The sequence below is a fragment of the Salminus brasiliensis genome, chromosome 3 (genome assembly GCF_030463535.1).
Source record: "Salminus brasiliensis chromosome 3, fSalBra1.hap2, whole genome shotgun sequence".
NCBI lineage: Eukaryota > Metazoa > Chordata > Actinopteri > Characiformes > Bryconidae > Salminus > Salminus brasiliensis.
In genome coordinates this window covers 37,789,752-37,809,897 of record NC_132880.1, presented here as the reverse complement: position 1 = coordinate 37,809,897, position 20,146 = coordinate 37,789,752, and the positions used below count along the sequence as shown (strand labels likewise).

The 20,146-nt window shown below is 40.4% G+C and overlaps 1 protein-coding gene across 1 annotated transcript in view; it reads right to left on the bottom strand.

Moving 5' to 3' along the window:
- csmd2 (CUB and Sushi multiple domains 2) overlaps positions 1-20,146 on the bottom strand; it is a 391,624-nt gene that overhangs the window by 6,915 nt on the left and 364,563 nt on the right. Inside the window, exons 57-70 of the mRNA XM_072676048.1 lie at positions 19,372-19,554; positions 14,332-14,508; positions 13,192-13,371; positions 12,001-12,174; positions 11,654-11,827; positions 10,395-10,468; positions 10,193-10,304; positions 9,706-9,885; positions 7,308-7,373; positions 7,048-7,209; positions 6,716-6,828; positions 3,999-4,086; positions 2,011-2,143; positions 1,649-1,826 (exon numbers count right to left, since the gene is read on the bottom strand). Of these exons, the coding sequence (XP_072532149.1) occupies positions 1,667-1,826; positions 2,011-2,143; positions 3,999-4,086; positions 6,716-6,828; positions 7,048-7,209; positions 7,308-7,373; positions 9,706-9,885; positions 10,193-10,304; positions 10,395-10,468; positions 11,654-11,827; positions 12,001-12,174; positions 13,192-13,371; positions 14,332-14,508; positions 19,372-19,554 (1,976 nt within the window). The 3' untranslated portion in view covers positions 1,649-1,666. The remainder of the gene's footprint in view (positions 1-1,648; positions 1,827-2,010; positions 2,144-3,998; positions 4,087-6,715; positions 6,829-7,047; positions 7,210-7,307; positions 7,374-9,705; positions 9,886-10,192; positions 10,305-10,394; positions 10,469-11,653; positions 11,828-12,000; positions 12,175-13,191; positions 13,372-14,331; positions 14,509-19,371; positions 19,555-20,146) is intronic.

Here is a 20,146-nt window from a genome sequence, read left to right as displayed (position 1 = left end):
TTCCATTTTCTCCCCTCAGACTCCACAGTCCAACAAACCGCAGACTGAAAGGCAGTTTGGAAAGTGATGGCTGGAATCTCCAGTAAACGATACCACTGAATCATGCCAAATGAGAAAAGAAATGGCTGTGTGTCTTGCCCTCAGGCCTCAATCCCCACTCAGCACACTGCAGTGCAGAGTTTCATCTGTTCGCCAGTGACCTTTTTGTCTTTGGTGCTGTGTAACTTTGTGTCTTTCCCAAATGAAGCACATTACACATGAAAATGGAACTGCAAGTGTGTGTGTAGAGTTTACTACACAGGATCATCCAAAATGCTGAATTAAGGAAGGTTGCTTGTGTCCAGCTGGAGGTGTTTCATCAATGAGGTTTTGTTGGGTTTAACAGCACCATCAGTTTGGGTACACTAAATCTGAGTCTAGTCAACAGCCCTGATATTCAGCATCTTCATGTTTTTATTTAATGTAGCTGAACCAATTAACCCACTCACTCACTAGGACCCCTCCTATCATCTGCAATGCTCCCGACACTAGGAGGCCTCCTCCGATACATGTAAAGTCAGCCACTGCTTCTTTTCAAACTACCGCAAATGCAGCATCATTAGGCAGCCAATGTGCTTGTAGGAAACTGCCAGATTCAGCCAACAGACGCATCATCACAATGTGAATGATAGCCATCTACCTCCCAGAGAGAGCATGGTCTAGTTGTGGTCTATTGGGCTCCGGCTGCTGATGGCGAGGAGTGGCAGCGTGGCAGCATCTCAGTCAAAATAATATTTGCACATGACCCTTTTCTTAGTTCCATTAATTCTTCATACTTCAACAACTGTTCTTACTACTGTACCCATAAGCAAAAACACTGTATATGTGACTTCTGATGTGAGTGGCTGTCGTGCATTGTTGTGCTCTGTAGAATGTCAAAAAACATTACGGCAAGGCTCAAAATTCATCTGCCCATCTAGAAACACACTGTTCTAGAAGTTCTGGGCCTGGTCTAGATATTCTCTGGCAAACTTTAATTTAAACTTTAAACCTCTTATGAAAATTAAACATGTGTGTTTTCTTTCTGATGGTAGATGCTGTACTTTAACACTTTAGCTGTGGAAAGAGCTACCTGTAGATCCTGTGATGACATTTTAGGATTGTTAGAGGCTTGTTGTGATCTGCTGTTGGACCAAACTTGCTAGGACAGCCTGACCTGGCCATGTTGGCAGTTGTTTCTCTGGTATATGATTTAGCGGACAGTGGAACGGTTCTGAGTGTTCGGAATTCTTTCTAAATCTCTTATCAAACCCATATGCATCTATAACCTTCTTTCTATAGGCCTCAGAGAGCTACCATGGATCTGGCCATGGTAATAACACTTACCTTACCAATCAAGATCAAACCAAATTAAATGCCTAAGGTTTAAATAAGACAGGCTCCTTCAAAATCCTCTCCAATGATGTTCTAATCACCTACAGCTGATGTGCGGCACCTGATTCTAACCTTAGACATTTTAAGTAGTAATTAACAAACTTTTTCATTGCATTTCTATGAATCACATTTTAATTACATTATTTCTGAAGACATTTCAAGTGGATTTTTAAACTATGAACATTGAAAATCTAAAAAAATCTTTAAAAAAAAAGCTGAGTTCTGGAGGATGTACCTGTGGAGAAAGCGGTGGCTATACGGCTGTGCAGACTGTGCTGACCGTGAACTCGGATTCATTGGCCATGATATCTGTGGGTTGGATGTTGCGGTCATACATGGGGTTTTCGAAGGTTGCTCTTCCATTAGTGTTCTCGTGGCCTGCGTAGCCGTTGAAGGGTACTTTGGGTCTTTTTCTGGTGGTATGACAAGGAAAGACATTTTACTCCAGATTACTCCAAATGATTTTCAGTGGTCTGTTATTGGTACTGCAGTGAAATACACACTGTATCAGATCACAGTATTGAACTGTTTGTTATCTTAATGGTACAACAAGATAGTGATTAATCAGAACTGGATGTAAGGCCATATAGTGTTTACCTGTGTTTATAGAGATACAGGGCGAATCCTGCTATTATCATGGCTATAAAAGGCACTAAAATGGCTGCTGCCACTGAACTGCTGTTAGAAGCAAAGTTGTAGCCTGGATTCTCCCCGTTCGGGTCCAGACCCTCTGTAGAAGACACACACAAAGAGCGACATGTTATAAAACACAAAGAAAATTAAAAACATGTTCTTTCTTTTTCTGGCAAGACTTCAGCCACACTGGGGCATGTCCAATTTTACTCAACAGCACATTTGAGAATCCATTATTTCCAGAAGATAATATTTCACACTTCGCAGACTTAACTTACAAAGTGAAAAACTCTGTGACCAAGCTTTTATTCACATCCGTTTTAATCAAATGATAAATGGAAAAAAACAAATAAATAGAACGAGAAAGCCAGATCTACATTTTCCATCTATTTCTGTGGTACATTTCAGTAGACGGACATCAAACTTCATTATCCAAACAGGCCTTTTTAATTATTGCTAGGAAGACGCTACAAAGATGAAGTCATTTGCCATTCATTTTTCAATTTAGACCACGGTGCCTCCCTAAACAACATGAGTGACAACGCACCTGTTCATCAGACAATGCCAGAAACCCTCCCCGATAAAGTAAAAGCAAGAAAGAGTGAGGGATTCAATTCACATACTCAATAAAGCCCGCCTATCAAACCACCACAAATGAGGCAATGCTCTAATGGCCACGCACACATATGGACAAACAAAAATGCACAGTCCATCTTCAGCCCTCCACAGCCCCCATTTATTAATAAATCTACTGTTTGCTCAGGCTCTCGGGTGGTTGGGACCACAGTGCATACAGCTGTCGATTAGAGATGAGGCACGGCTGTTTCATTATGGGAGGATTTCACACAACAGCCTTTAATTTGGCCCCACAAGCCATGTACCGCACCTGTACCGCACCTTCTCTCAGTCTGCCTGACAAACAGCTTTTACAGTTGCCTGTCATATAGTATAACTCTCTCTCTCTCTCTCTACTCTTGCACATCCACCCCCACTCCGCCCGCCCCAGTGTGACTCACTTTCAGTAGTTTATAACAATAAAGCCAGGTGTATAAGCAGTATTAGGAGTATTTAATTTGTATTTAATTAACTCCCACCACCAGCAGTGTGAGCTGGAGAGAATATAACAGGCTCAGCGTTTCGGTTTTGATTTATGAAGGATTATTCCTTATCATTCCCTACATGATAATTCCCTAAAACTGAAACTGACTCATTTACAGCTGAGTGTCATTAACACCCTGCAGTTCACACCAAAAACTGTATTGCAGTGAAAAACACACAGTACTGCTTAGGTTCACTCCAGTCATGTTGTGAAGAGTATAAGAGTTGTCTGATGAGTTGTCACAGTTGTCTGATGATTGAAAAGTTGAACTGATGATTTGTTTTGTTTTGTTTTTTTGTAATTTTGTAATGTATTGTAGTATACATTAATAATATCTTATATGTACTATAATCTAGTTCAATAAATCTATTACATGAATAATTACAAATCAAATAATGTTGCCAATTATTCTAATTAGAATGAATCAATGGGTGTAAATTATGTGTAAATATAATATAATTAATAAGTAGTTAATCATACATCAAATATAATATAAAGAATTTAATTTTATATAATATATTTTATTATATATATATATATATATATATATATATATATATATATATATTTATATATATATATATAATGGTATTGAATTGAGTTTACAAACTTTATAACTAACAAATGTTATATTTATAAAATATTTTAAAATGTAATTTTATTCGATTTTTTTTTTACAGTTGTTATATAATTTAACAGAGATACAAGTTAGCTAATTTAGTATAAAATAAATTAGTTTAACAATATAATAGTGGTAAATATTGGTAAATTATTATTATTATTATTATTATTATTATTATTAATAGTGGTATCAAAAGCAGTTTCATATTTAACTCAGAAAAAAATTATGTACCAAGCCTCTGAAGCCCAAACTGGCCAAATCCTTTTCCTCTAACAAATCCTTGATACACAAAGGAGTTAGATGAAGGCATATACGACACCTGTAAAGCAAAGAGAACAAACAATTAAAGACCTCATATTATAAAGTCAATACATTTTCAAAATGTCAGGACTGAGCTGTTGAAAGGTAAAATGTGTCAGCAACACGACGTACCTCTTACTGCTGACATTTAATTTCAGACCTAACCCATTTCTCATCCTACTGAAAACTGCTCATATGCAAAAATACACACACACAGAACCAAATACATACACACACAGGTACACAGACACACACATACACACAAAAGCCCTCATGACCCACACTTTTAATTACATTTTCCCAGCTGCTTGTCTCCGGTGCATTGGGGAGGGGGGGCTGTCTGGCCCCGATTACTCGGCAATGATTTAACTGACGTTTTAATTAAAAGAAAAACTTTCTCAGCTCTCCTATTCCCAAGAGTGATAGTGTGAATGTGTGTGTGTAGTTCAGGGTCTGGCCTCAGACAAGAGCCTTTGCTGTAGTGTGTGTGTGTGTGTGTATGTTGGACGGGGGGTGAGCAGAGCAGGGAGAGCACAAAGTCACTGGGGATAGAGACCTCTACCTCCCAGTGACTTGCGACGTAGATCAGGAGTTGACCTCTCTCCTCTGAAGGAGCCATAAGCAGCACTTCCAGTTAAATGTAACAACACTGCAATCTAATCAACTAGGTATTATTTAGCAGCTATAGCACTTATAGGCATTGTTATGAGAACCATTTTAAACAGTCAATGATTTTTTTTTAATGATGACAAGGTGTGGTAGCTTGCACTATTGTGCAACATGCACTTAAAAGGTCAGATGCTTGTGACACACTTTAATATACACAGTAGTATTCAGCAGTGAAATTACTAACAAGCACAGAAATGTACTACTTAAGAGAACACTTCAAAAGCCATCTATCTAGCTAATTCTAGCCCACATTTAACCATAAGGGCATTAAAGCATGAGGGCTCAAATTTTTTAAAGGTCATATATTACACCAGCTGAATTTCAGAAGGCCTCTTTTAACATGAGTTCAGGCTACAGCCACAGGGCTACTTGAACAAGCTGGAAAATATGAATGATTGTGTGTCTTTGTGACTTTGTTGATTCTTCCATAAATCAATAAATTCTGTAAAAAGTATCTAAATGGGAAGCATAAATAGCTCTTTCTTTTACCTCGTTTCCATCCAAATTTAGTCTCCAAATTAATCTCCAATTCCAAAACACTACCTAGGACCCCCCCTTTCACATGATGCCCCCAGCTCTGTACGTATGAAGGCAACATGCTTCCTCTGAGTCACACACAACCAACCCATACATCTCTTCAAGCTGCTACTAACATAATATCATTACTGATTCTGTAGACATAGAATGGCGATTTGGGTTAAAACATACTAAAATGTTCTTTATAATATTAGAAAAAAATATATATAATATTAAAAAAGATTTTTCTTTGTAATATTGGATGAAAATGTTCTTTGCAATATTAAGAAAAAAATACTGTTCTTTGAAATATATATTGAAAATAATGTTATTTATAATATTGGAAAAACATTTTTTGCAATTTTGGAAAAGCGTGTTTGGAAAGACATTTGGAAAAAAGTTCTTTGTAATATTAAGAAACAATGTTCTTTGCAGTATTGTAAAAAATATTTTTTTGCATTATTGAAAAAGTTGTTCTTTGCAATATTGGAATTTTTGTTTTTTGCAATATTGGAAAAGAATATTCCTTGCAATATTAAGAAAAAAAGACTGTTCTTTGAAATATGTTACAATCAGCTACTAAACAGAACTTATGCTTTAGAATGTACCAAAGTAAAGGATCTGAAAAGGATATGTAAAGGATCTGAACTTATTTTCACTTTCACAAAATGAAACATATAAAACATGTATAATTTGACCAAAGTTTTGCACAAGACTGTGTCTATAGGACCAAAGCTAGAAATGTTACACACATAACACGGACACAAAGTGTCACTGATGCTAAGCACCACTCTTACAAAAGATGAAAAGCTATCTGAGTGCTAACAGTATCCCCTTGTGGAGAATCTTCAGTCTGCTGAACATGAGAGTGTTTTCTTACTTCTCCAGACATCCCCAGGGGACTCCTTAGTGTGCTTGTTTGGTGCCCACCAGGGCTAAAATTGCAGCATCTGCACTTGTCCTGATAGACCACACTAACAGAGCAATCGCAACAGGCTTCATTTTAATCAAACCAAACCAAGTGTGAACATGCCTTAACACACTCTCTCTGATTAATCCAATCAGAGACCAATTTAGGCACAGATAAGGGCTTATGTCAAAGTAAAGTCAAGATTGAGAAGACAAAGAAGGTGAAACTGGAGGGAACAATGCTTTGCATCCTCGCTATCAACTGATCCGTTTTGAAGAGTTTTGTGTATTATTCTAAGAACTACTCATGCCTGAGTCATTTGGAGTGTGTTCATGTAGTTTCTCATGTAACCAACCAATCATAGTCTTCACCAATGACACTCTTTTTTAAGTCTAAACCAGCTGGACTTTTGTCCAGTGACGTATCACATGAAGAGAAGTGGGCATTAAGTGTCTAATGGTCATGTTGCAAGGCCAGCAGTGAGAAACCTCTAGAAATGTGACCCAGTAAACCCAGAGCCTACAAACAAGACCATATAGAGAAGATCACATACATGTCCATCCAGTGCCCAGTTGTCGATTTTAAACTTGTTGACAAATATCTCCACTGGTCCTCGGATCTGATGGACCTGCAGCAACAGATGGGCCTCCTCTCTCTTGTAGGTACCTGCATGGGCCCAAATAATGTCAGTGAGTGCACTGGTACATCTTCAGAACCATTAGAAAGGATGTTAAGAGCACAGGGAGAAGAGTGTTAAGAGTGGTACACGTCTGAGTAGTGAGCAAAGCAAGTAAGCCTTAGCTTCCTGCTAGGGCATCACATACAAGGGCCAGGTAATAGTGTATGTGCTGGAAGGTTAATGTTTGAGAGGAAGGAAACACTCACCAGCCAGATTGAGTTGCACTCCACTGTGGTCCATGAGGGTGCCATTGACCCGGTTGCTGAACGGTTCAAAAGCAGTTATGCTCAGCATGGCTGGCTGCTTCTTCCCCAGGTACTCATACGATCCCCTCCACAGAGAGTTCTTTGCAAACACTCCACTAGGCACTAGCAGAGAAAAGAAGGGAAGGAAAAGGAAAAACCTTGTCAAAATTTTCATTTATTTCAAATGTGTTGCTCTATTTTAGTAAAACACTGAGGCCTACCCTGAAGTTTTGTGTTGGGGGGTTCTTGCACGGTTCCAACGGTTTTTCCGCTTGGTCTGTTATCAGCTACGAGAAAGAAAACAATAAGACAAAGAGACAGAAGGTTAAATAATGAGAGTTTGGTACACCTCAACCACTTTTGTGTCTTCCTTAAAAAATACCATGGAGCTGCAAAATAGGCCAATTCCAACACCTTCACATAACAGTTTATTTTATTTATGCCTTTAAATTAAAAAGGCTAAATGCAATGCCTACTTTGGGCCTTCAAGTCTTTAGAGCAACTAAAAGCTAACGCTAGTCTGACCGAGTCAAGGGCTGATGCAATTATACAGCAGGCTGAAGCCTTTGGACCAGGTAGGCCAACTGAAACAAGGACTGGTGCATTTGTCCCACAGGTACCTATAGAATGGCTAAAAGTTATCGCTAGGCCAAATACATTATGGGCCAGTGCTGTTGGCCAGCACACTGGAGCCTTGGGAGTGCCTAAAAGCTAATGCTAGGCCGACCTAAGCATTTGCTGAGGCTGTTATCTAGCGCACTGGCTCCTTGGGAGTGGCTAAAAGCTATCGCTAGGCTCAATGTAATTATCTGGTGAAATGGACCCTTTGGCGCAGAAAAAAGCTAATACTAGGCTGACTAAACCAAGGACCGATGCAATTATCTTGTGAACTGGAGCCTTGAAGGATAACACTAACCTAACTGAAGCATGGGCTGATATCTGGCATGCTGGAGGTTTAGAGCAACTAAAAACTGATGTGGTTCTACCATAATAGGAGGCCTAAATACCGAACATTTATTCACAAGTCATAAAAAATATTGCCTGTGTGTTTTGTGAGCTTGTAACAAGTCTCTCACATACACTATAATTGACAAAAGTATTAGGACACATGCTCATTAGGTTTTCCTTCCTAAATAAAAAAAATAAATATTTATCAGAGTTTATCCTGATTTTGTTAGAGTAACGGCCTCTTCTGTCCTGGGATGGCTTTCTCCTAGATTTTGGCGCATTGCTGTGAGGATTTGATTGCATTCAGCAACAAGGTCAGGATGTCAAATCATCACACTACCTCATCACCAACTCATCCCAAATGTATTTGATGGAGCACCATCATTCCAGAGAACACAGTTCCACTACTCCACAGCTCAATGCTGGGGAGCTTTATAACCCTCTAGCTCATGCCTGGTATTAGGCACAGTGCCAATAGGTTCATGTTTGTCCTGGGAGTCTGTTCTGGGTCAATTCTGTTGGCAATATGTCTCTGAAGTAACATAATGCATTCATTAGAAGAGATGTACACAAAAATTTGGACATAGTGTGTATATTCAGGGCCACATTTATATATCATGATTATTGTTGGTTTAAGGTGGTTTAAGTAATGTAAAATTGAGGAATTCAGTTATGTTAGAACCACTTATTTATGGCACTGTAGATTCAAGCAGTTCTCTTTCCCAAAGTATTAACTATCTATTAATTATCTCTGTATTGAGCTATTCCATTTTCTTTAAAACAAGCTCAGTTGTTCACCAGGGCACTGAATGAATGCAAGCTTCGATTTAACACACACTGTAAACTTATAGCCTAGATTTGCAGACTTGTAGAAGCATCATTTGTCATAATGTGGCTTAGCTGTAGCAAAGCTTTATTTCTAATTGCAGGGTAGGACATATTGTACACACTGTGCGAAGACAGAGCTTTATTAGCTGTCAGAATCCTGAACTCACTCTGTGTCAGCTTTCCCACAGGTGCTGTTAATATCCCCTCACTGTGAAAGGCCAGCAGCGCAGTACTCTCCTCCATCTTTATAGCTTAGCTTTAAAAACTATCAGCGCCATATTTCACCCACTTTCGGCTCAAGATCCATCAAAGCCGTAATTTGCAAGCACCACTCTCCTCCTCCAGGCACAGTTAGCACCACAATTGTTTGCGTGCTATTCTGATTATTTTGTTCGTCTTAGTGGCCGTGTCCGCTGAATGGGATTCATTCATGTGTCAGGGGACGTTTAGTGCAATCTGTGCATTCCGAAAGCCCATTTTCTCCCAACCCAATCAAAGGCTTGCACTGGGCTAATCAGGGCTGTACTAGTATGAAATTCCAATGATAGCATGATGAATTGAGCCCCCTGATCGTGCCAGCCTTTTGAGATGAAACAGGTGCACGCAGCCATTCATCAACATTAGTAGGAGAGGGAGGCACAAAATGTGGTAAATTTGAGCAATTAGCTATTTGATATTAAGGCAGATGTACAACTGCTGTGTTTGTGCAAGTGTGAAAGAAAAAAAAAACCTCCCAGAAAAATCTAAAAAGTTTTAACATGGAAACATTGAGACAGAGAGTGTTTAAGAGGGTCTGTAATTGTGCAGATGTTTCGTATGTCTGGGGCCACTGGGCGTATGTACCTGCACATAGTGGTGGCTTGCCAGTCCAGCTGCCATCCGCTCTGCAGGTGCGGTGTTCGGAGCCCCCTGCCAGGTAGAAGCCAGGCTGACAGGTGTAGATGAGTGTGTAGCCCAGAGACGGCAGCTCTATGGCTCTGGCATCTGCCTGAGCTGGGAGCTCAGGCTGACTACAGTGATGAGCTGGGGGAGAGGAGAAGAAAAGGGAAGAGCAGGGAAGGGAAGGGAAGGGAAGGGAAGAGAAAAGGAGACGCAATGAGAAGTGAAAAGAAGGGAAGAAGAGAAGAGAAGACTAAACTCTGTGTAAGGTTCAAGCTAAGTTCTATTAGAGTGGCATGTCTTGAATACAAAAATAGTGTTTCTGCATTATTCATTAACCGAGTGGGGAAATACTCGCATAAAGCCAAGAGAGCAAAAGAAATCGCAAAACAAAGTAAAGTAGGACACATTAAATGAAGGCAGCTTTTATATCACAGAAAAGATTACTCACCAATGCACTCTGGCTGCATGCCACTCCAAGTGAGATTGGGCAGGCAGGTACGGGAGATGGAGCCAAGGAGCAGGTAGCCCTTTCTGCAGCTATAGAACACTGTACTGCCAATCTGTTTGGAGGCAAAAATGCAATTTGCCAAACATGCCAACATGAAAAGCAGGTGTATTTCATTTTTACAGGCTTAAATGCATTTCGGTACCTGGTAGCCTTGAGTGTTGTTCTGATAGCCAAACAGCGGGGTGCCAGGATCCACACAGCTGGTGTGACTGGGATCTAGAACATATTCCCCCAAGTACTCAAACACAAGCTAATATAATGCCATATTTAAATCAGCAGCTTCCCACAAAGTCTGCATTATGCATGCCAAAAGCGACTACACAGTAGAAAACTACAAAAAGACAGCAGACTTAAGTGATAAAGTAACTGATTACAGAGAGTGAGCTCAACTTAGTTCAGTCAAAAGTTGTCCTAGCTCAGCTTAGTCAATGACACATAGTGAGTTGAGACTCCAAATCATCAGTAAATGTGCCGCAGCTGAAATTGCTTTAAAATCGTGTTAGATGAGTCTCAGTTGCTCTTTTTCTGCCTGTTTTGTTCTGCCAAGGGATGTCCATAAACACTTGGACATATAGTGTATATTCAGGGCCTGTTCTGTCCTGTGTTAGTGTTGTTTTGGTTTAAGATGTAATGTTGTTTAGGATTGGAAATGTGCACAAATTCAGGAATTCAGTCAGAGGGTAAACACTTCTTTGTGGCACTATAGGTTCAAGCAGCTATCTTTATCAGAGTATTAATGATTTATTAATTACCTCTCCTTTGAGCCATTTCTTTCTCTTTAAAACATGCTTGATTGCTGTTGATGAGCAGCAGTCAGACGACTGTACCACTCTAGAGCTGTATAATGATACTACATAAAACACCTTTCTGAGTAAATGTAGCTTTCCATTCTTTCTTGGACACGGTTATTTTACATGGTTTCACATCTATAGAGTGGCACAACTGTTTAACTGTCAAGAGACAAGAGTATCATATGTTCCAATCCCATCAAAACCACAGCCCCCCATATAACAGGAGAGGTCTAACTTGCAGCTGGGAATAAACAGTAAACACACTGGAGGAAAGGGCTTTAGACTACAAAAAGCTTTAGCTTTAGATCATTTACTGATGCTTTTGGGACTCAACTCAACATGTGTAGTTGACCAAACTGAGATTTAGAACTAAAAATGTGAGTGGGTAGAACTTTTACTAAACTAAATTAACTCAAAAAAGCTCTGTAATCAGTATATTTTCTTTTTTTGCAGTATACAAATACATAACCTTAGTTTCAGAAGAAATAATGGATGAGTGGGTGTCTATACACTATTGGACATTGGATTTTATACAGCATTACTAGAATTGCTTCCTAATAATGTTTCAGATTGATGCAGCACTTATTATTCTTACTCCTCGGGTTCTTACCTATACAAGATGGCTGAGTCCCACTCCAGGTTCCATCATACTGGCAGTATCTTCTAGTGGAGCCAACCAGAACGAGCGGTGGAAAGCAGGAGAATGAGACAGAGGAGAGATAAGTGAAGCCTCGGTCCTCGCGCCGGCCCTGGGCTGGAATCCCTGGATCTCCACAGAACACAGCTGCAACAGAGGAAAATGAGATGCTTATATATTATATGTTATAAACAATGACTGCATACTAATTACTTGGGTCTAATCAATGACCTGGTTTTGTGCAGACCATGCGAAATAAATATAGAGCCAATGTTCAGGGATTTGTTTCAGTGATTAGTTTTTTTTTTGTCAAGACTTACGGAAGCACTGCGGCTTTTCGCCGCTCCAGTTGCCAGAGCCTTGGCAGGTGAGAATGGTTGGCAGAGAGAGTTGATAGCCTTGGTTACAGGTGTAGCTGATGCTGGAGCCCCACTGGAAGTCTGCCCCCACCACCTGGCCGTTAGGGATACTGGGTGGAGCTCCACACACAATAGCTGCAAAGAGAACATGGCCAATCACATGTAAACAAAAAAAGAAGTTTGACCCTTTCACCAGCTTGAAAATTACCTGATTGTAAGCTGCTGCCTTGTAATAATGCACTTTGATGTGTTTTAGAAAGACCATTAATCACCACTGCATGGCAGTAAGGTAACACACACACTTGCTCATAATGAAAATACGGCTGTGAGAACACACTCCCAGGGAGGTGGGCAGCCACCACAGCACCTGTGAAGCAACTGGGGGTTGAGTGATTTGCTCAAAAGCACCTTCTTTCTGGTCCAGGCGATTGAACCAGTGACCTTCCAGTCCTAAGCCCACTACTCTAACCTTTAGGTCACAGCTTTAGGTCACACCCTTATGTTTGTTATATTATGTATCTGTAGAGAAGCTGTCTTTTACAGTATTTTGAATTGCAATTTGTACAGTACAGTGTACAGTAATTCAACTTGTCTATGGTTTTAATTAAAGCCTTAGAGACTTCCACTGAAAACAGTAGTAAATTTACCTTTGAGTTAATTAGTGTTGACTCGCCCCTGATATGCAACTAAAAATAAAAGGATGTGCCTGCAGATAATGTGAGCCATTAGTCATACAGAATATGACGTTGCTGCAATTCGTTAAATTCATTAAATACATCAGCTGTTTGGAAAGTGTGTAAAGAGTTCGTTCATTTAATCTACAAGGTGCAAACATTAAATGAACAGCAAATAAACACAGTCACTGCCTTCCCTACCTGCTGCTTGCGCAAAAAATGCTAAAACTTCAAAAACTTTAAAAAACAGTTACTGGCTTTCAGATTTGTTTGCAAAAAAATCAACCAACAGAATAAAAGATCAGGGATCCACCTAAAATAAAAAAGGCACAGAAATATGAAATCAGCATCTTCTCATGTCTTCTCTATCTGGCACATCTCTAATCCACCACTGTTTACCAAACCCAAAATGGCTAATCCTGGATATGGTAGGGGCTTAGAGCAGCATGACGAGCTGTAGCCTCGAGCTGAACTGTACCTTTGCACACAGGCTTGGTGCTGTTCCAGGTGCGGTCCTTTGTGCAGATGAGGGAGAAGGCACGGTCGGCATCCATGGTGAAGCCTGGAGAACACTGGAAACTGACAGCGCGCCCATAGGTGAAGTCACTGCCCAGTCTGAGACCATTTGCAGGCACCCCTGGGTCTCCACAGTTAATTACTAGACATGGAGAAACAAAGAAAAAGAGAAAGAAAGACGATGTGATGTTTAAGTATATCATTGCTTTAAGTAAATCATTCACTTTTCAACCTTATTTGAATCTGGCAGTTGTTCTTTACATTGTCTTGCATTAAAAGTGTAGATGTTTTAACTTCTGCTGTAAAGTTACTATTTTAAAAATACAAAACAGTGGGTTTTTGTTTGATGATATGTTCAAAGGTATGTGGGAAAATGTCTTAGTTCTCATTTTTATGTGGAATGTGAAAAGCTATAAAGTCTGTCTTTCATTGGGGCGAAAAAATATATTTTATCATGCTAAACCTCATTAAATCGCACCATTGATACCTCTCAATTAATGAACTGGTTTAGGAATCCGTTTTAGTAGCCTCTTTTCCACTCATAGCACATTTCACCCCAATTTAACTCAAACAAAGGCACATTTCATCATTCATAAAGCGTCAGCAGTTTAGACAGTAGTCACTTTCTTTATTCGGTGCCACAGGATCCAGTTCAGTACAAGAGAAACCAATCCAGAGTGCCTTGAGCCATAATACCTGGCTGTGACCTCCATTAGCTCAGAGCTTGAGCTTTCTTCATTGTGTTTCAGAAGGCAAGGCTACACACACTGGCTGATGCTAAGAGGAAGCACAAGGCTAATCTCCGTCGCTTCAGTGCAGACGATGTAGGTGTCTCTGATCAGCTCTAGCCCAGGGCTTGTTTAAAAAAAAAAAAAAGGAACAATGTCTCGGACCAGTCCCACAACACCACCCAAGGCTTCATCTGGACAAAGCCTTATTCATCCTCAGCCTATACGTTCTTTGAAAGCATGGCCACTGGGAGATTTGTGAATGCATAATGTATGAAGACAGTGAGCTGAGAAACCATGTCCTTATAAAGCTGCTAAAGCCTTAACTAACCCTGCGCTGAGCTTCGGGAGCAGTAGTGTTGGTTATATGGTACCTGTGCACTCAGGCATGTCTCCAGTCCAGGTTCCATTGACGGTGCAGTGGCGAGTGAGCAGGCCGGTGGAATAATAACCCTCTCTACACGAATACGTAATGGAGCGGGAGAAGACCAGGCCATCGTGGAATTGGATCTGAGCATTCCGAGGGGTGCCAGGATTGCCGCAAGAGACCACTGAGAGAAAAAGAGAGACACAGAGAGAGAGAGCATTAGTAAAAACAATTGATGTTCTCAGTTCATTCAACTACGCTGGTATCATATAAACTCCAAAGGGTCCATGTCCTGTAGTTCTGTGTTACTTTTTTTATCCACTTACATGGTTTTGTGGTTTTATGTAACAATGTTTAATGTTTGTTTTACTGTTTCATGCATAATTGCCTTAAAATTAGTAGACTGAGCCATTCGTTAAGTAACGCCGTTCCCATGGATCTTCCACAGGGACATGGTTCAGCATGGAGCACTGGGCTTGGTTTTCTCAGCGCAGTTAGCTAACCGTACTTGGGGCCACAGAACTATTCGGTATGACATTGGGATTCGCTGATTGGCTCTGTATTTGCGTCACCTTTGTGCTGCGAGATCCTAGGTGTATTTCCAGTATAGAAAATGTCAGAGACAGGATCTAATAAGTACCAGAATAGTTATTGATCATTAGTGTGGTGACAAGTACAGTACGACAAGTAAAGTTTAGCAAACTTGAGTTGATGGCTCATATTACCCTCAGTCGGTACTTAAAAGCAAATTTCCAGGTTTCTGTATTGAAAGCTGATGTGTAACAGCCGGAATGGTGGAATATGTTCATGGTTTTGTGACTGTTTAGCGTTTTTTAAGCCGGGACCACAGCTATAGCTATCCGTTAGCATAGTGCTAACTGCATGCCAAAGTTGTTACGCACTTGTGTCAAATCCCAAATCAAACAGACTTGCTTCAGTGGAATCGAGCATTATTTGGCAAAAATCTATAAAATGGTGAGACGAGTGTATCTGATATATGCATGCAGATTAGAATGCTAACAGATGAATAATGGCTAACTAGCAGTAGTTAACTGGAATAGCCTTGAAGCTGGTCCTGATTAGGCAACACTAAATTAAATCAGCTAAATCAATGGAAAAAAAAACAGAACCAGTCTAGAGGAGGTGTACGGTGTGGCCTTAGTAACCATATGGCCCTCTAGTGAAAAAGATGCCACTGCTGACTGAAGTTTGGGTTTTGGTGATTTTACATCTTTTTTAACATATATGGGAAAAGGACAATGCATAAATGGCATGTGCATAAATTATAGCACCTTTATTGTTCTTTATTTTGCCCAATATGTTACATTAGGTACATAAACAGAATACATATTTGACCTAGTGTGTCAAATTCTGCATTGGTTTTGCTTAGCTTATGACTGAGGGTGTCGAGGAACAGAGAGAAGATGTAAAGAAAGAAAAGACGAGAAACAGAGAGAAAAGGACAGAAGGAAGAGAGGATGAAAGAAGAAAAAGAGAGGGAGAGATGTAAATAAATCTTGTGAGATAGCGAGAGAAAGAGAAGATCAAGCGAGAGGGACAGAGAAAGGTAAAGAGAGGGAGAGATGTAGAGCTAGAGAGAAATAAAAAAAGAGGTCAAGAGAAGTAGAAGGAGAAAGAAAGAGAGAGAGAGCGAGAGACACAAACCGACAATGAGAGATAAAGGGAGAGGGAGAGAGGGAGAGAGAGAGAGAGAGTCTTCAGTAAACTGACAGAAGTGACATAATGTAAACAGTGAAAACACCCAGAGGAATGGTGCCAGGTGAACAAATGTGTAGTTGTGAAGGTGCTTTGGTGCACATACAGTATGTGTTAGTGTGTGTGTGTGTGTGTGTGTGTGTGTGTGTGTGTGAGATGGAAATACTACTTTAAAAGCACACAGATCAACACACTGTGCCTCAGAGGTCTTCAGGAGATCAGGGGCACAAATGTAGCAGGAATGCAAATGACTAATGGGATCTGAACCCTGCTTTAACCTTTATTTAATCACAGTAGCGCCACTGAGCAAAGCCTGCTCTTTCCCAAGGCTGCAATGCTGGAGGTAGAGGAAGGGCAGAAAGGACCGCCATGTAGCCATAGAGCTTGCTCCGAGTGCAGCTGGGGGGTTAGGAGCCCTGCTCAAGGGCACACAGGCAGTGGTCAGAAAAAGGGCAGGGACTTCACAAATCCACTGCTATGGAGTCACTATCCCTGGTGTCCCAACTGTGATTAAAGCCAGCAGCTCTGCTGTGGGCCCTTAACCCACTAAGCCGCTCCCACCCATTTACCCAGCTTCAATAACTGCTTCTTAATTTGGCTCTTAATTGGTATGAAGAGTTATTACAACCCTTCATAATAAATTAACCCTTTAGTGTCAAGCCATTACTGCTTTTAATTATGTTTTATCTACTCTTTTACTTTATTAATGTGAATTCTCGATGCTGTAGTCACATTGTTGAAAATTCATTGATTTTTAACTGCTCATTTTTTAACACAGCAAAAGGTGTCCTAGAATGTCAACGGCATTTTGTCTTGGCATAGTTGAATACTGAGGGTTTGTTACATGCGAGTGAACTTTAAACACACCGTGAACCTTAAATGCTGTAAAATGGGTTAAATTCCAAATTCCAAAACTGTTACACAGCAGTCTTAGCTCATTTTATTTACACCCTACTAGTGAAAGCCCTGTAAGCCCTAGTCAAAGATACTTTGGAAGAATATGGTGTTTTGTTTCTGAGAAATGTAGCACATCGCATCCAACACATACTCCAAAAACGGGTTGTTACATGAATCAGGCCTTGCAATTAACAGGTAATGAAAACAAGCAAGGAAGCTAAAGCCAGGAAATGAAGTACCTATCCATGCTACAATCTCTTAAGCTAGCCAATTGCACACTACACTGAGAGGACACTGAGAGGACAGCAGCACTATCTGGTAGGACTATTAGGGAGAGAATCACAATGTTCTTGTCATAGTTCTAAAAATAAAGCTATGCTATGTAATTATGATACTATGCTATGCTACATGGCTCCTGTGAGCTGAAAGCATTGCTTATACATTTTAAGGCAAAATAACAGGGTTGTAAATAGGTATGTAAAAATTTCCTCCCCCAACCAAAATCACATATTACTGTTTATAAATCAAACAACTTACATACAATGCACTGTGTGGCATCATTAAAGCCAGACACTTAAGTCTTGAATGCACTACATGACTTTTAAAGTTCTAACAGATTATGAGAAAACAGGGTCTCTCACACTATTGATTTTGTATATTATTTCTGTATATTATTTTGATAAATGGAAAAGTAGCTAAAATAAAATAAAAAAAAAACTGAATCATTTAAACTCTACAGGTGCATGTTTCTGCTCACCCATACTCGAATCATTTAACAGCTCTGCTTCATGTGAGTGTTTTTTGCTTACTGCACTTAAGTCTATCATGCTCTCGGTTTTCCTTTGCTGTTGGTGAAACTCATTCAGACTCATTCAAATTTGTTGACAAGAATAAAGTTGCCATGTTTAAACAAAGCTCTGATCTTGACATTCTGTTCTTTCATAGGCACACATTTCTGAGGCTGTGAATCAAGAGCTGGTCTCTCCCTGATCTCTGTGTGGTCTCTGATGTAACCCATTGGCATGCAGTACTTAGAATGTAAATGAATGGATGGATGCTCGGGCTGTTATCGATTTCTTCTTTTTAAACATACGTGTGCTTTGAAAATCAACCATGCTGAACTGCCACTGGCGCAGATTACACCAGCTTGACAGTCAAATCAATACGAAGGTACACACATGTATAGCACCGTCCATGCTTGAGCATGTGCATGTGTGATTGCTAGCCTGTAAATCAGCAAGCACATAAAAGCAGAGAAACAGCGAGACACACAGCATGTTGGATTTTCCATAAATATAAATGTTCATGACAGAAGCTCTCAGCTATTTTCTTCAAATAGAAGAAAGAGTTAAAGCAGAGGAAGACAGAGAGAGAGCGAGCGAGCGAGCGAGAGAGAGAGAGAGAGAGAGAGAGAGAGAGAGAGAAATGGCATGTCCCCACGGGTAATTAACCTGAGTATTTCTGCTCTTCTGACAACCCTTTCTCTGCAGGCGCCTTACCCAGAGGGACATGAGTGGAATGGCAATGCAGGGAGAGCAGAGTGAACGTACGAGAGAGAGAGAGAGAGAGAGAGAGAGAAAAGGAAAGAGTTGGAGAGAAAGTAAGAGTGAATAAAAGAGAGGAAAAGAGAAGAAGAGAGCACAAAAAAATAGATAAATAAAAAAAGGGAGGAGAGAAAGCAAGCGAGAGAAATGGAAGGGAGACAGAGGGGAAGAAAAGGAAAGAAACAGAGAAAGATGGAAAGAGAAAAAAGAACAAGTGAGTCTCTGAAAGACTGAAGGTAAAACAGGGATGAGAGAGAGAGAGTGAGACAAAAATAAGAGAACTAGAGAAAGGGTAAGAGGACACAATGGAGAGAAATAGAAAGAGAAAGAGATTGAAGGAGGGAGAGAGAAGGAAAGAGAAGAGAGTGAAGGAGAGATGGGAGAAGGGAAACGAGAAAGAGAAAAAGCTACATATATATATATATATATATATATATCATATCTCACAGAGAGAGAGAGAGAGAGAGCGCAGGAGTGAGGTGTGTAAAGGACCAGGGGGGTCTGACACTCTTGTTTGGGATTCACACTGCAGCAGATTGAGTTTGCAAGCAGCAAAAAAGGGAAAACAAGCAGAGGGAGAGTAAAACATGTGTACAACCCTAGGTGATACTGCAGCACTAGAAAAACTACAGTAAAGCTTCTGAGGCTTAGAGGATAACGCAGAGGGGAAGAAAAAAAATCTCCCGCTCCATCTCTCCCTCTCTCTCTCTCTTCCTTTCTCCTTCTGTGTGTTTGTGTGAAGTTTGGAGCGAGGGAATAAGTCCCTGACCGAGGCATTAGCATAGTGTGTTTAATCTCAGAACAGGCAGTGTTTCCGGTGGTGCTGTGATGAATCAGAGTCATGCCGGCTTGTTCCCCACAGCCCTGCTGCTGTTCCGGCCCATACTCACCCTGACACTCGGGCTGCGTACCCAGCCAGGTGCTGTTGGGCAGGCAGGTGCGCTCTGAGGACCCCCGCAGCATGTAGCCTGGCTCACAGCTGAAGCGCACCACACTGCCCGAGGAGAACTCCTCACCCAGACGAATCCCATGCACTGGTATACCAGGGTCACCACATCTACCTGTAGAATCACCTGGAAAAAACAAACAAAAAAAAAACCCCACACAGATTCAGATACCTAAACAGCCCTTATTCATGATCCAGACTTCAGTTCCTCAGTCCTGTAACTACGTAACATTAGTATTCTTACCTATCAGTTTCCGAGCAATAACACAATTTAAGAAGCCTTAAAATACCCCTAAAGGTTAAACCATTAAAAACAGTTTAATAAATAATTCAATATTTTAATATATTATTGATGTGCCTAAGAAACTGCAGGAAATCGCCAAGGAGCTTCTACACCTTTAGCCTGATAAAGATTGCTAAGGTATATGATTGTACATGATAATGCACATAGAAAACACCCTACATCCTCCAGCCTTTCCAACCCACCCTTGCTCCCACCACTCTGGTCTGGGTATGCTATCACCTCTGGTGCACTTTCCTATTACACAAAAAAGGCCACAGTGGAGGACAATCTTCCAGTATATGTCTGAAGCTCAGGCCGACTCAGATAAATCTAATTAGACAGACTTTTAATGCGTACACTGTATGTCCAAATGTTTGTGGATCAAAATTTCGTGATGGCTGGTCCATTAGAAATGCTCCAAAATGACTTTTTTTTT